This window comes from Lucilia cuprina, chromosome 5, assembly GCF_022045245.1.
Source record: "Lucilia cuprina isolate Lc7/37 chromosome 5, ASM2204524v1, whole genome shotgun sequence".
In the NCBI taxonomy this organism is placed as follows: domain Eukaryota; kingdom Metazoa; phylum Arthropoda; class Insecta; order Diptera; family Calliphoridae; genus Lucilia; species Lucilia cuprina.
This window is the reverse complement of record NC_060953.1, coordinates 67,308,623-67,325,656: the sequence shown is the minus strand read 5'-3', so window position 1 is coordinate 67,325,656 and position 17,034 is coordinate 67,308,623. Positions and strand designations below refer to the sequence as shown.

The 17,034-nt window shown below is 27.6% G+C and overlaps 1 protein-coding gene across 1 annotated transcript in view; it reads left to right on the top strand.

Annotated features, from left to right (window-relative positions):
• Positions 1–11,767, top strand: part of LOC111677773 (glutamate receptor 1) — a 70,999-nt gene extending 59,232 nt beyond the window's left edge. Inside the window, exons 13-15 of the mRNA XM_046952593.1 lie at positions 3,514–3,758; positions 5,477–5,870; positions 9,742–11,767. Of these exons, the coding sequence (XP_046808549.1) occupies positions 3,514–3,758; positions 5,477–5,870; positions 9,742–9,849 (747 nt within the window). The 3' untranslated portion in view covers positions 9,850–11,767. The remainder of the gene's footprint in view (positions 1–3,513; positions 3,759–5,476; positions 5,871–9,741) is intronic.
• Positions 11,768–17,034: the final 5,267 nt, after the last annotated feature.

The window sequence follows — 17,034 nt, the reverse complement described above, 5'->3', positions numbered from 1 at the left end:
AGAACTGAACTAGAACTGAACTAGAACTGAACTAGAACTGAACTAGAACTGAACTAGAACTGAACTAGAACAGAACTAGAACTGAACTAGAACTGAACTATAACTGAAAATTCAAGTTTGTTTGTAAAAAATTGCCTTCTCTCCCTCTGCAGCAGAGGATATTTGAGATTTACAGCAACGTTTGGGAAAGAATTTTATATCTTTAATTTTAAAGCATTTGAAGTAAAATAATATCACTAAATACATATTTTTATAAATGTAAATCTTCTTGCCTATTATTAATATTTTAAATAAACAGAACACACACAAATATACATATATACATATGGTCTCTAACAAAATATTAACATTAAAAGTGAAGTTTTTTAAGTGTTCATCGATAACAAAATTAAGAATTCTATCTAAAACAAATACCCCAAAAGAGAAAACTGTTGATATTTTATTCAAAAACTTATTAATTTCTTGCTTGAATGGACGGAAATGTTAAAAATATTTACAAAACTCAATAAAGTTTAACATTTGACGTTTAGCTGTATATATATTAAAGCACATATTTAGACGCACATTTCAATTTAACATAAAAGCATCATCATAAAAATAAATTAAACAAATATTTAAGGAAATCATATAGCAAAAAAAGGGAAAACCTTACAACAAAATGAACAACATATAAAATTTAAACTCCTACATATACAGACAGACGTACAGACAGCAGTACAAAAAAATGAACAAAAAATTTGTTAAAGGAAAAGATTTACACAACCATTTCCACCTACAATGCCAAAACACCTACTCACTCCTAGCAAACGTTTGCTGGTTAAAAGAACAACTACTATAGAGTACTTTTACAAAACCAAAAATTTAAAAAGGAAAATACATACAACAAACAAGCACAATCTTCTCCCACCATACAAAGACATTGAGGATCATTTTAATTTAATTTGCCTGCCAAACCAAGCACAAACATTCAAGATGAACATCCGCTTAAGTAGAATGGTAGTTTCCGTTCTCGTATGTGTAAATGTATTTGTGTGTCTGTTTGTGGTAGAAGTAGCTGTTTGGTAGGCATTTAGTGTATGTAATTGTATGTTCTTCCTTGAGACTTTAAAAAAGGACTAAGTAGGACTTTGTTGTTAACTGCTTGGTGGCAGGAGGAATTGAACATATAATTTACAAAATGAATCTGAGAAGTATTAATTCATGAACACACAGGCAAGCCCATACAGGCATGTTTATAAAATCAAGCAATTTATTAAAAATCCTTTGGAATTTTTAAGAACAAAAAAGTTTTCTAAGTTTTCTGAACATAAAAATTACCACATTAACTTAATGCATGTTGGTACACAAAAGTATTTATATATGTTAAACAAATGAAATAAAGTACAGTTTTTATTAATTACTTACAAATATTTAACAATTTGAAATATATATTTCTACTACAAATATCGATATGAGTTTGTAGATAATTTTGTAATTTCCTGTTTAAATAACCAAAATTTCATAATATTTTGTAAAAAAAAACTTCATTGAATTTAGCTAATTGTTATAATTAGGTATAATAACTTTTCAAGTTATTGAATAACATTTTTTAAAGTTTTTAATATTTTTTTATACCCTACACCACTATAGTGGGGAGGGTATTATACGTTTGTGCTGATGTTTGTAACATACAAAAATATTGGTCCAATACCCACCTTAAAGTATACCGATCGATTCAGAATCATTTTTTGAGTCGATTAAGACATGTCCGTCCGTCCTTCCGTCCGTCCGTCTGTCCGGCTGGCTGGCTGGCTGTCCATGTAAACCTTGTGCGCAAGTTACAGGCCGCAATTTTCAAGATAATTTGTTTTTTTGGCACAAGGACGAAGCCTATTGAAAATGGTTGAAATCGGTCCATTATTTCACCTATCCCCCATACAACCGTACCTTCCGATTTGAACTTTTTATGCTATAATTACGTCAAATATTCTGCTATCTCTCTAAAAATTGGCACAAATAAGTTTTATATAAGTATAAATGATACTGCAGATTTTCGTAAGGATCGGCCTATATTTGACCCTAGCCCCAATACAAACCCCCCTTCAAAAAATGACAAAACTAACTGTTGTTTAAAAATATATCCTTTTCCCAAATTTACCGAGGATCGGCCCATATTTGACCTATATAAACCCTCATTTAGAAATTTTAGTTTTTTTATCAATAAATGGCTTAAATATTTTGGAATTATGGTAATATTCAACATAAAAGTTTTTTTACAAAAAATAAAAATTTTATAAAAGTAAAAATTGTAAAAATATACTCATGGTGTAGGGTATCATATGGTCGGCCATGCCCAATATACTTTCCTACTTGTTTTTTAATTACTTTAACATTATTTAGTAATTAAAGGTTTAATGTATAACAATTATTAAATGAAGTTTTATAGGCTGTCCCTAAAATTAAAGTATTTGTATGATAACAATTAAAATATTAAGTTAGTTTATCGAAAAACAGTTGACTGGTATAAATGAAATTTTAAATTCATCCAAAAAATATTATTTTTTACCAAAACAATCTATTTAATTTAAATAACCACTATAAACTGTTCAATTTTTGCACAAAAAGTATTTCCGTTAAGCAATAAAACTTTATTGATAAATTTTTTGAAACCATAGTTAGACTTATCAGTAGAATGTCCGGAGTATACAATTTTTGAAGAATTTCATGTAGGACTAATTTCAATTCAATGCGTACTAATGTACAGAAAATCAAACAAAAATTTTTTTGTATTGTATACTTTCATTGGAAGTAAATTTTTTTTGGCTCATCCTTATATATAATTTTTTTGCTTATATAAAACAACCGTTTGCTTTGAAAACCAAGTGTACTTTTTTGTTTAATATCATTTTCTTTACGTCTTTTCTGTAATCATCAAAGTGAATAATATGCTTTTTCAGATTTTCGTTGCTCATTTAAACAGACACAATTTATTAACAGAGTCTGGTACTTGCAAACTCTAAAATAAATATACGTTTGTATATGCTTAACGTACAATATTTTGATTCTTTTAAAACTTAATATTCTATATATATACTCATATACACAAAATTATATTTATATCCAGCAGTCTTATGGGAAGTCAACGTATCCTTTTTATAAAGTAGTTTTCCTACATGTTAGTAAATATTCAATGCTTGCAACCAGGAGTAAATTTAATAATTCAGGACAGTCATTCGAAACTTTGTAACCCAAATACATATAAACTACATAATTATCTACATTTTTGTGTTTATATGTAAAATGTAGAAAACCCAACTTCCTGTAAACACATTCATTAAAACTTAAGAATCTCAAATACTGTGATATAATATTTTAGTAAATAATAGTGCTATGTTCTTGTTGTTTCTTTTAGTTTCTATTTTTATTACATATAAACGTACAATATACCCACACATATACTTCCTTTGATTTCAATGCTCTTTTTAAATATTCTCTTATATTCTATTGCCTTTTTCTTCATATGTATATTTGCAGAGATCCCAAATTGGTTTACACAATAAAATGTGGGAGTATATGAACTCACGCAAACATGTCTTTGTTAGTACGTACGACGAAGGCATTAGACGTGTTCGAACATCAAAAGGCAAATACGCTCTACTGGTGGAATCACCAAAGAATGAGTATGTTAATGCACGAGAACCCTGCGATACAATGAAGGTTGGACGAAATCTTGATACCAAAGGATTTGGTATTGCCACACCAATTGGATCACCACTCAAGTGAGTATTCAACTTAGGCGAGAGTATTAAGTTGATTTTTTAATTTTATTTAATGTTTATATAATGAAAATATAGCACATAGTTAGAGTTAGTTATACATTCTGGGAAATTAAATTAAGGGTGTTTTGTAGTAATGAAATCTATTTTTATGATATTGATTTTGAGGTAGAGCACAGATAAATCAAAATCTAATTCTAAAATTGAACTTTAGTAGAAACAGATTTTAATAAAAAAAATTTACAATACCATTACAGCATCCTATAGGCTTCTTAAAAATGTATTTCAATTCTATAATTAAATATAATTAAAATTAATAGAATATTCCTCTCAAATAGCAAAACAATTAAGTAAAATTTTATATAGACAATTTAAAATTTTTACAATTATCTGATCACTTCCTTTGTACACAAAGTCTAGAAATCTAGCAAAGGCTATTGGGAATCCCAAACTTTTTAATTTGTGTGGAGCTTTTACAGATAAAGCATATGAAGTGGTAGCCAAACCTTCTAAACACTTCGTGTGAAGCCTTTGGTTGAATGAAGGGCGAATAAATATGTTCCTTTAAATTAATTTCCCACACTATTATGTGTATTTAGTATGCATAAGTGAATGTTAGTGTGTGTGTGATAGGTGTAGGCAAAAATAGTCGTTAGAGTAGAGAGGCATTTACTAATAAATGTACTATATGTGTGTAATAAGATTACAAGCAATAAATATTAAAAGAAAATTACAAAGGACATCTGCATAGTTGAACACATACATATACATACATAAATATTGTCCGGGTACATTTCATACTCCGCCTAACGGTAGTAATTTATACTTAGTCCTGTTATAGGATTACAGAATTTACACCAGACACTTTTATTCATTTCAACAACTGGAAAAAGAAATAAAGAAATGAACTTTCAGCAGGCTTACACACACACATACTAACAAATTACAGAAGATTAATGCATTCATTTTGTGTTGGAATTTTTTTATTATTTTGAATTGTACTTTACGTTTTTCCTATTTTGTCACATGTACAAGAATCATCAATTAAAATAAGAATTCTTTCTCGTTTCATATATTCAACGTTTTGCATCAAATTCATTTGGAATTCCTGTGTTAAATTAACGCCTACAAAAACACTGTCAACATCATCATCATCGTCGTCATCATCATTGCTGTTGTTGTCGACATCTTTGCTGTTTTGTCGTCATAAAACTGGTGGATATTTGATTGTTTCTTTGGATGATGTTGATGTTACTGGTATTATTACTATTATTACATGCATCTGTATTTTACGGTTGGCTGACTTGGTACACTCACACAAACACAAATTTGCTTACAAACAAAAAAAATCATATGAATTCATATGTGTATTGTCAACATAACCACTTCTACTACAACCGCCACTTTATGCCTTGACGTTCCTTATTCAACTACTGCGAATTTCAACTACTACTACTACCACTGCTACAAAAACCGATTATTATTCATCATCGTTACTGCCAATGCCATCGACCTACCCATCCTATACCTTCTTTATAATCATCAACAATGTACCGTATATCCTTTTGTGTGTACTTGTGCGGATTGTTTTTTCTCTCATTTTTTTCACTTCATTTTTTTTGCGATATACCATTTTTATTTGGATTTATTGTAAAACAACTACAATAACACTACATGCACAATGTTTTTTTATATACCGCCGATGACTACATTTTTCCCAGGGATCCAATTAATTTAGCTGTACTCTCGCTAAAGGAGAATGGCGAACTGATAAAATTGCGCAATAAATGGTGGTATGACAAAACCGAATGCAACCTCAACAAGGACAATCAGGAAACTTCACACAATGAATTATCACTGAGCAATGTAGCTGGCATTTTTTACATACTGATCGGTGGTCTACTGGTGGCAGTCTTTGTGGCCATTATAGAATTTTGCTTTCGCAGTAAATCGTCGTCATCGTCGTCGTCATCTGCAGCTGCCAAAATAAATGGTTCGATGTTAGGTTCCACATCATCATCAACACATCAAAGAAATTCACTGTCGGATGCCATGCATTCCAAAGCAAAATTGACTATTCAAGCGAGCAGAGAATATGATAATGGACGTGTTGGGGTAAGTTTCCCATTTAACTCTAAAATTCTTGCTCTATGTAGTCTTGGTTATGCCCCAACTTTATCCTATACTTTTCCTCCTCATCCTTTTCCTCTGTTTATGGCTCTAACTCTCTAATATCCTGTGTTAACTTTAAAAAGCCATTGTTAAGTTTACGTTTATGCTTTTGCCTCCATTTCTGTTGTTTTTTTTTTGGCATCTCTCTGCTGGGGAGTTCTCCTCATTTAATGTTTCCATGTTGTGTTTACATTAAAGTACTTGTGATAAATTTTCTTTGTAGTTCATGAGGTTTTTCATTTTAGCAGAAAACAAAAGAACTGGAAAACTAAAATAGACAAGAATTACATAGAACAACATTATAAGTAGTAGAAAAAAGGGTAAACACCATAGAAGGTTTCAGTCAAACCTGCTGAATTTCCATCATAAAAGAACAAAGTAAATAATAATGGTAGAGTATGGGTGAAGTATTATGAATGATAGCTTATCGTGGCTTCTATTAAGTAAATACATTTGCAAACATCATTATTTTCTTTTATGAGTTTTACTGGTACCCGCATAACTGCAATAAAAATTTGTTTACCTTTTTATATAATTTTATTTTTTACTTTGTGTTATTGATTTTCTATTGCAAAATCACAAACTACTGACCGGATATAAATAAGCTGTAAAGAAAACAAATCTCAGAAAAATATATTTTTAAATTTTTTAATTGGTGTTGTTATTTGAAGGATTTTTAAGCTTTTTTCATTCACCGCTTTAAGTTATGAACTTTTTTATCTTTCTACTTAACCTTATAGTCAAGAATGTTTTTAAGTAAAGCCTATCCCAGAGTGTTTTCTACGTCGGTCAAAATCTGAACTGCAAGGTGGATGAGATTGATAACTTCTCAACTCTTTTTTGTAAATATTTAGTTTTAAGAATGTTGTTACACCATGCGACTGAGAGTTTATCCGCCAATGCTCTCTTCAAGCGGATCTGTTGCATTCGCAACATGTTTCTTGTGATGTTCCGTCTAGATTTCAGTAGCTTGTAATCGGGCCATTCTCCATTTAATCAGCATTTCGGTCATATAATGACCAATTCCAATTCTTAGTCTTAAATTCTTAGTCTTAAAACTTCCTTGTCTTCCGTGTCTAATCACCAAATTAACTATTGCGTGTATTATTATTGTTTTAAAAGCAATGTCCGAAAGTTATATATCAAGACTAAAAATTAAATACTTACATAATATGTCATTTGTAAGTCATTAATAGACTACTAAGTTATGCAGATATTATGTAGCATTCATGGAGACATAAGTTGTTAAGTAAGTACAAGTCATTACCACATATTTTTTGTGAGATTTCGCACAGATATTTATCTCATGTTGATCTAGTTTGCTTGATTTTGAAATATCCCTAGCTCCTTTACCCGTCTTCAAAATCTCATAAAAATTACAATTAAGAATTAATCTTATTACAAAATTATAAAATTGGACTAAAATGGTTTGTTAAAAAATGAATCACACTTAGAAAAATATATAAAGTACAGTTATTATTTGACCCGAAAGAAGCACTAATAGTTATATTAATACATTAAAAAATCATAAATTCAAAAATTACTTAAATCGTGAATAAATTCTGAAATTTATCATCTACAAGTTCATATATGAAGTCTATATTTAGTTTAAATTTTGCAATTTTCTCTGTTTAAAAATTATATAGAGACAATTTATGTAAATCAATTATAAATAAATTGTGAGTAACGTTACGAAAATTTGGAGTTATTCTAAAACTTTATTTATAATGTTTTCATGACACGGATTTATTGAAATTTAATTCAAGAAAAACATTCAGGAATATACAGTTTCAATTATGCAATTTGACGCAAACCTAATATGATCCATAGATTAATTAATAAATAAATGGTAAACACAGCATAAAACACTTGTATGTGGCAATAAACGCAATGCAGTTTTCTATTATCTACAAAACTATTGATTTTTATTCCCAAATAATTAGGCATCATAGTTGTTTGCGGCCTTAATTAGTAAATGCAGTTGTACAAATTGAACGTATAGCATGAGTACATAAAATTTTCAATTACAACTGTTCAATGTACATGTACTGATAATTTTTTTTAAGCAAAAATATATGAAAAAGGATTTTGCTTAATTTATAATAACTTCCAAGTAACATCAAATAACTTTAAAATACATATAGCTATATGGCTTAAAATCTGTTTATTTATACTATTATTTTCCCATAATTTTTTGCCTTGTGCCTGTAAACAAAAACACATCAATTGTTCCTAGTTGCAAAATCTGAAATTTTATACTTAAGTGGTCTTCTGGTGCTGTTACAAAGATCAATGCACATAACAGTATAATTATTTAAAGTCTTCCAAAACATTTAGTTTGAAAAATCAACTCCCTCAATAGGCAACAATCAAATACAACCATTTTAGGTAATAGAGTTTTTGAAATTTGATTTTTTTCCATATTTTTCATACTCTCAACTTAATTCTTGTTCTATTTGTTGATTTCTTTTTAAATGAGAACGTAGTTTCTTTCAATTCTATGTAAAATGTACAATTTTAAAAACTTTGTTATATTCCCAGGACTGCAAAGCAAAATCGTATTTAGTAGTATTGTTTATGGTAATTTGAACCATTATTTTGTAGAGTTGTGGATGGATGACGACAACAGACCTATAGGTAATATGAAATTATATTCAACATCATCTTTAACAGGCTTCTCTCTTGCATGAACTGGTTAAATGGTGTAAGTGAGTGCGTGTGTGCGTGCATGTGTGTAGACTAAACGATCCCTAATGCAATTCAATTCAAATTGAATGTAACTTATAATATCAGTGTGTTGGTAAAACAACTACATACATACATATGTATGATTACACTAACACTTTTGTATGTGTTGATGTTTGTATAATTGTTTACTTTATGCAGTTGACGTTCTAGCCATTGCTGTTGCTGCTGTGTTGTTAGTTTGAAATTTTACTTTCCTTTTGGTTGTTGAATGATGTTGTTTGGTGTTGAAAAAGTCATTTGCAAGTGCTTTATGTACATACATGCATACATACTCTCACTCAAACTCACACTTTTAAAGATGCCCTGCAGTTCGGAGTAGATGCCCTAATGTAGTTTACTGAATTAGCTATGTAAAAGATAGACATTCGCATATTATTAAACAAACACAACTAACGTATCAAATGATGCAAAACTTCAAGTCAACCAAGTAAGCCTATCCAAAAGGTATATATTGTGTGCTTATTAAACTGCTGGGTTGTACATACATAAAAAGTCATCTGTATAATGTTACTGTTATACAATTAAAGTATAGTTGTATGCCTGTATAAATGAGTACATGTATGTTATGTTTGATAAAGCTTTGAAAGAGGACGTCAATAATTTCAATTAAAATTGTTTGTATTCGTTTCCCTGTATGAATACGTGTGTGATAAAGAAGGTATATATGTGTTGTATTAATTCGAATTACGTTTATCGTGCGTATGAATGATATTTAACTGTTTGATAAAGCAGCAAAAATCTAAAGATAAATATTTGTCTTTAAGTGTAAGGAAAGTCATTGCAATAATCAAAACACATGATTATTATAATGGTAGGAAATCAATTGTAGTAATTGTTAAATACGGATACAATATAAATAAAAGGATTATTTTAATAATTTTACAGATTCAAATTTACAAAACATGTAGCTAAATTTTTAGTTTAATAAAGGGAGAGAGAGAGACAGAGCTAAATAATCATCCTAGGAGAAAAAAATTCCAAAATTTTATTTCCAATACCTTTATTGATTTTTAAATAATATTCAAAAAACTCACTAATCGATACAACTCTTTTAACACTAATTTAGTACTTAAATTGTGCCTCGTTACAGTACTATCCTACAGCTCAATTAAACGCCGGCACACCACCCACCGATGCCGAGACAATGCACATGAATGCGCATGGTCAAGTTTGACATGAACATGCGCAGGATACACGCCTATGACGTACACCCTGCGCACCAACAATACGACGCATAATGGCCAACAGTCGACAGGAAACCGAAAAGATCTTAAGCAATCACGAACAGTTGGCTGGCAGTCAAAATAGTACACTGTTGCGTAATCCAGATGTAAATCATCCTTATAATAAATGAAATGGAACTGATTATCTAACGACAACAACCACAACAACTATTTCTAATCCATCTCCTCCCCCTCAATATATAAGTGAAAACCATTAACATAAAATATTGATATAGGTAAAAATATTTTCATTTCTTTTAAGTTTTATGTGAAACCGATATATAAAATTAGTTATAATGGAAAAAAAATTAAAAAAAAAAACAGTTTTAACATATAAATTACATAATGTAAGTAAAAAAGTAAATATTAGTTTTAATTATTTAAAATAATAGTACTAATTAATAATAACAAACAAATATAATATTAAAATTAAATTATTATAAATATAAAAACATAAATATATTTTTTTGTAAGATGTAAAATGTTAAAGTCCTTAAAAAAACATTATTTTTCACATTTATCCAAAAATTGTCATCTTTTGTCATTGTAGATAAAAAAAACAAAAAATCAAATCAAAAGGTCAAAAACAAAATCAAATTAAATCAAATAAAAAATGCAACCAATAATAAATAACAGCTGCATACAAAATTATACAATAAAGATGGACAAAATATTGTCCAAGTAAAAGAAAATTTTGAATTTTCAAATATTTTAAAAATATAATCTCTGATCATATCTGATCATTTTACATGCAGCTGTGAATGACACACAATTAGCTACAGACAAATATAACAGAAAAACATTATAGATGTACCTTATTACAAAATAAAACTAACACAAACAAAATATAAAACTATTAAAAGAGCAACAACAATTAAAAAAAAAATAATTAATTCTAAAATTATGAACATCTGAACAAAAAATAAGCTTTTTATAAACAACACGGAAGCTGCAGGCAACTACAACAAAAAAACCCAAATAAAAACCACAACAAGAACTTGCAACCACATATACCATAAAACATAAGAAAAACGCAAAAACATTAAAAAAATAAACAAAAACCATAAGCTAAACATTTTAATAAGGATATGAAAAAATGTACACACAGAAATACTAAAACTCATTCACATACATCAGAACATTAAAACTAAGGTTATCTTTAAATTTCCTTAAAAAATCCCTTTGAAAATTAATTCAGGTCATAAAATTTCAAAAAATTTACTTTCTTAATGGGTCTACCTGTAATATGAACGAATAAGTATAAACCTATCTCCAGTATTGAAACAATTGCAATATGCTCCATATTTGACAACAGGCCATAAACATCTTGAAAATATTAAATACCATTTTGAAATACCTTTTCAAAATACCTTCGTATGTACATATATAAACAATTCAATGCCAATATTAAATACCCAGCAGGTCAACAAAGAGTCAAAGGCAATAATTTCCATTTCGGTCTTACTACCGGGATACCACTATTTCGTCTTTAGTCATGCATGTACTCTTTGTATCCGAGGATAAGGAAAATCGTCACTTTAGTGGGCAATTGAAAAACAACTAAAGCCTATTGCAGCCTCTCCGTAATCTATGGGATGATAGACTTCCATGTAAGACAAGCACATGTTAAAATAGCTAGTCACCTGAACACTCGGTGGCTAGGAGTAACCCAAAATGTAAGGTTCGCGAAAGTCCGACATAACGGCTGGGTATGCCAATATAATAGTTAAATATTCATACATAGTAATAACGCATTTGTGTAATATTTCAAACAACTTAACCCACACAGTAAATAAAGTACTGGTTCCGTTCTACTTCAATTCCAGTTATTTTTTAGTTCAGTTGTAATTCTGTTACAGTTCTAGTTTAGTTCAGTTCTAGTTCAGTTCTAGTTCAGTTCTAGTTCAGTTCTAGTTCAGTTCTAGTTCAGTTCTAGTTCAGTTCTAGTTCAGTTCTAGTTCAGTTCTAGTTCAGTTCTAGTTCAGTTCTAGTTCAGTTCTAGTTCAGTTCTAGTTCAGTTCTAGTTCAGTTCTAGTTCAGTTCTAGTTCAGTTCTAGTTCAGTTCTAGTTCAGTTCTAGTTCAGTTCTAGTTCAGTTCTAGTTCAGTTTATTTTCAGAATTAATTGATCAGAACTATATAACAAATATAACTAATACATCAATAATTCTACAATAATATAAGGTCCTATAGCCGGAAGTTTATTACTAATTGTATTTCAAATAAAGAACAACCAGTTTTATCTTAAATATTCTTAAAAAAATATATAGAAAGTAAAAGCGAAAACAAAAAAATGGAAAAAGGCAACAACATCAAAGTGTAACCTTATCAAAGGAAATGTTGTAAAATAGAAAAAAACCTTGACGTTTAAAATTTTTTATTATACAAAATTCTGTATATTTTTTACTAACACAGAAGTTCTTGTCCTGTTTTTGTGTGTGTGTATTATTTACAATTCAAAGCCTTTCAGCTTCAAGATGTGTGTCTAAAAAATTTAACAAATATCGCAAAGTCCAAGGTTGATATGATATGAAGTTCAGCTATAAATGTAAAATAAAATATTCTTTCCTTTTTTACAAACAACTACACGTGCAAGTGAATGAATATATTTATATAGTTGATAAGGGGTGTATGTGAGTGAGCGTATGGTTTTGTATTTAGACACTTGCGTGCTTATCGAGTCATAAAACTACTTCATAACAACCACATACACACATACATATGTATGTACAATATTTACATAATAAACTCTATAGACTTACATTGTGGTGTATATGTATGTACATATGTATTGACTAACAGTAAATACATACTATTCATATTTCATATAAAATACATATTCAGTGATATTAAGGCGCTTTGGTACCAAATTAAATTTGTTTTTATTTTTAATTTATTGTAGAGATTGTAATTTGTTCTCTTGATCATTTCCAAGGTCGATGGGCATTCTTCACTTTCATTACAGACTACAAATTTATATTTGTTGTAGTATTTTTTAAATTTATTTCATTAGTTTTGGTGCCACCCTAATATATGTACATTATATAAACATTAAACATACATTTAATTTATGTATTATTAACAAATATTTAAAATTTATTATTATTTAATAATTATTAATAAAAACAAAATGAATTTGCAATTAATTGCATTAAAATGACTGAATTAAAATTTGTTATTAAAATAAAAATACTTAAGTTAAAACCAAATAATAATAAATAAAATTGTAAAAAACTACTGTTGTAATTAATTTTAAATTAAAAAAAAATCAAAAAATAGAAAAAATAATTAAAACAAAAATGATACTAAGTAAAATTTGCAGGATGATTAATTAAAAATAAAACTAAATTATAAATAATAAAAACAAAAATTATATTAATTATAGTAAATAATTTAACATAATAATAGTTATAGGTTAAATACATATTTAAAATTACAAGAAAAGAAATAAAAAATCTCCTTGAAAAAACAAAATACAATTTTATTAAAAAACAGAAACTGGTAGTTATACAAAATTTGTTTTAATAGTTTTAACTTAAAGTTATAAAACACAATAAAAACAACATAAAAACCATGTAAAAAATGAGCATTGTATTTAACAACAATAAAATAAAATTGCGATTAAAAATATAAAATAAACAGCATAAAAATTAACATGTCACAAACTTCCTTTTTTATATTAAAGAATTAACGTCTCCCCCAAAGAAAAAATAAAAACAAAATAAAAAAATATATTAAACCTGCTTTTAATTATAAATAATAATAATAATTAAATGTTGTAAATGGTTTTTTCTATACATTTGATTTAATTTAACAAAAAAAATTAAAATAATAGAAATTAATTAAGTAATAGTAGTGACAATTAAAACTCAACAAAATGAACAAAAAAAAAATATCCTTAAATTTAGGGCTGCTCTTTAGTAAATAAATTAACTAAAATTATTATAAATTAACTTGTTAATTGTAAATTAATTTCCTTTCATAACATATTTTTCTTCCCATACTAATTTTCTAAACTAGTTAAGTGATAAATAAAAGTAAAACAAACAAAATTATTTAATTAATTGAATTAATAATTTAATTATTAAAACAAATAAAATTAAACTGTATGTAAGTCATATCAAATAAAAAAAACATTTGTAATAAAAATTTATTAATTAATTTTAGTTGTTATTTTTTTGTTGGAATTATTTAAAAAGTTATATTACAATTCATTAAAAGCTGAAGGTTATCATATTGTAACTATAATTTCAGATTTTCTATAGATAAATTTTGTAAAGCCTATTGGAAATACATATTGCATTCAATAGGATTCATTGATGTCTTTTTCTTACAAGAAAATTTAGAAAATTTGTTTCAACTCAAAAACTGCAGGTAGCAGTGGGTAAATTGATAAATTATCCAAAGAAATAGTACTATTTTGATAGTAACTTTTTAGAAACTCCCTTTAGAAGGCTTGAGTAATATCAATTACATTTTCATTTATATTTTTTAAAAGTCATTGCAATTGAAGTTTTACCAATTAAATTTAATTTTCATACTAATTAAAGTTTTATTAACTTACTAGTAAAAACTTTTATTGCCATGTAAGGGGTAAGGGCACTTCACGCAACCACACTTTACAAAAGAAAATCAAAGTCGTATGATATATATATTTTGTTTTACACGATTGGTATAAAACAATAGCTAAGTAAAATGGAAACAATTATTTCACTTTTTTTGTATATGTTTATATAAAAATACATCCCTGATCTAATGCGACTTGCTTGTTTTTTTAATCATTTCAAAAAAATGAAGCGAGCCATTAAACTGTCAAATTTTCCATTCGTATTTTCTCTCAATGTGTGATGGTTCAGTTACTTTAATGGGAACTGTATATTGGTTTTGAGCTGATATTTGTAATGAACAAATTTGTCCTAACTTTAAGTAGAATCGGCTTAGAATCGTTATTTTAGTCGATTAAGCCATGTCCGTCTATCCGTCCGATTGCTTGTGCGCATGGTACAGTCGCAAGATAATTGAATGCGATTTGGCTCATACTCTGTGCCAAATACTTTTGATCCAAGAACGATAACCATTGAAAATAGTTACAATCAGTTCATTATTTCAACAATTATATTATATACACTTGTATATCGATAAAAAGTGCCGCAATTGATCATACAACCGTAGATGATGTTGTCGAATTTCATAAAGATCGTCTCCTCCTCAGAAAATTACTTCAATGTCCAAAATTCAGTACAATAAATTATTATTTAAAAATATCGAAAACAAAAAAATATTCCAGATAAAAGCTTTATTATGAAAAATAAATCATATTTAATATTCATAACTGGTATAGGGTATCATATGGTCGACCAAGCCCCGCTATACATTCATACTTCTTTTAATGTATTTCTTTTTTTGTTAAGCTTTAAAATTTAACTCTTATACATTAACATATTTTTTATAAATTCAATAAACAACAAATATAAATTAAAGCAACAAAACAAAACAAAAATCAAATCAAAATAAACAAAAAATCAAAAATATATTTTATACATTTAAAGAGTAACTATCTCAGTTAAAGCAGCATAATTAAATAAAAACTCCATAAATTATAAAAAAACAATTAAGAATAACAATATTTGTTGCATATGTATTATGTCAAGGAACTAAATAATTTTCAATAAAATATTTTTATAAGAATTCCAATACAATTAAGGTTTTTAAATTTCATAATGTTTTTTTATATTGTTTAATTTGTGTTGTATTTAAATATTTGTATGTGTTAAAAAAAATTCAATAAATATTACGCATTTTTTTTTGTTGGTTATGTTTCTTTTTAATCCGTGTATGTATTTAATGAATAAATATTTTATATTAAATATAACAAATAATAAATATTAATGAAAAAAAAATAACAATATGTATTATTAAATATATATATAGTATTAAAACATACATACATATATATTGTTAAAACTACGCATTTAATAAATATTAAAAGATAAAAGTAATAAAATACATAAATACAGAAAAATTAACAACAACAAAATCCAAACAAATATGTAAGTTTAATGAAAAATACGATTATTTGAAGAAGAAGAAGAAGAAGAAGAAGAAAAAAGAGAGAATAGTCAAGCATACGAAACATCAAAAAAAATAAATAAAATAAAAATTTATAAAAAAAAACAACTAAGTAGTTTTTATTTAAAAAGTATAAGGAAATTAAAATTTGGAATTGTCATTTCCGTTTTTTTTTGCACCACCTGATTTGGGTTTTTTATCCCATAATTACGTCATAACGGGACCTCTCCAAAAATTGACACAAATAAGTTTAATATAGGGTAGAAGGGAGATCGTACGCCATAGGGGAACATCAGCCAATAACGAATAACTTGAAATCTGAGTAATCGATTTTATCGCATTATAAAATTTTGTTTTCATTTATCGATTATCTATCATCCCTGAAAATTTGAAACATTAACTTTACATATGATGGGAGGCAGACATGATTAATTTTTTTTTCAAAGGACTGTGAAAATATTTCACTGTGCGAACTTTTTGTGCTAACTTTTTTAGTTTTTGTGATAGAAAAAATTGGTCAGTATTAGAATGTCAATAATAGTGAACAATAATTTGAAGCCCAAAAAAAATTTTAACCAAACCTCAGAACTGACCGTGGAACACAAGCGTCAAATATATGTAATGCTTGTGATATAGAACAAAATTTGTTTAAAATATAGAAAAAATCAGCGATAATTTGTTTTAAATTTTTTGTTAAGTTTTGTGAAATAAACAATAAATATCTAGTTTATTATACTCTGTTTAATGGATTAGAGTATAAAACAGCAAAATTAGTTTTTTTTGTATTTTTTTATTTTATTTTACTTATGACAAATCCGGCCCATCCCCTTGTCGTATTTACCCCATGGATGGGGCGGTATCAACGTTTTTGGTCAGTGCGGAAAAATTAAAAAAATATGTACATGAGGATGACTTAGAAAATATTAAAAGGAATAAAACTAAAGCCAACATATCTAAGTATCCGAACCAAGAAAAAAATTAAGAATATGTGTTGTGGTTTTAATTGGAGACCGCCTCAAAAAAAAAAAAAAAATGGCGTACCCTATGTATAGATGACACTGCCTATAGT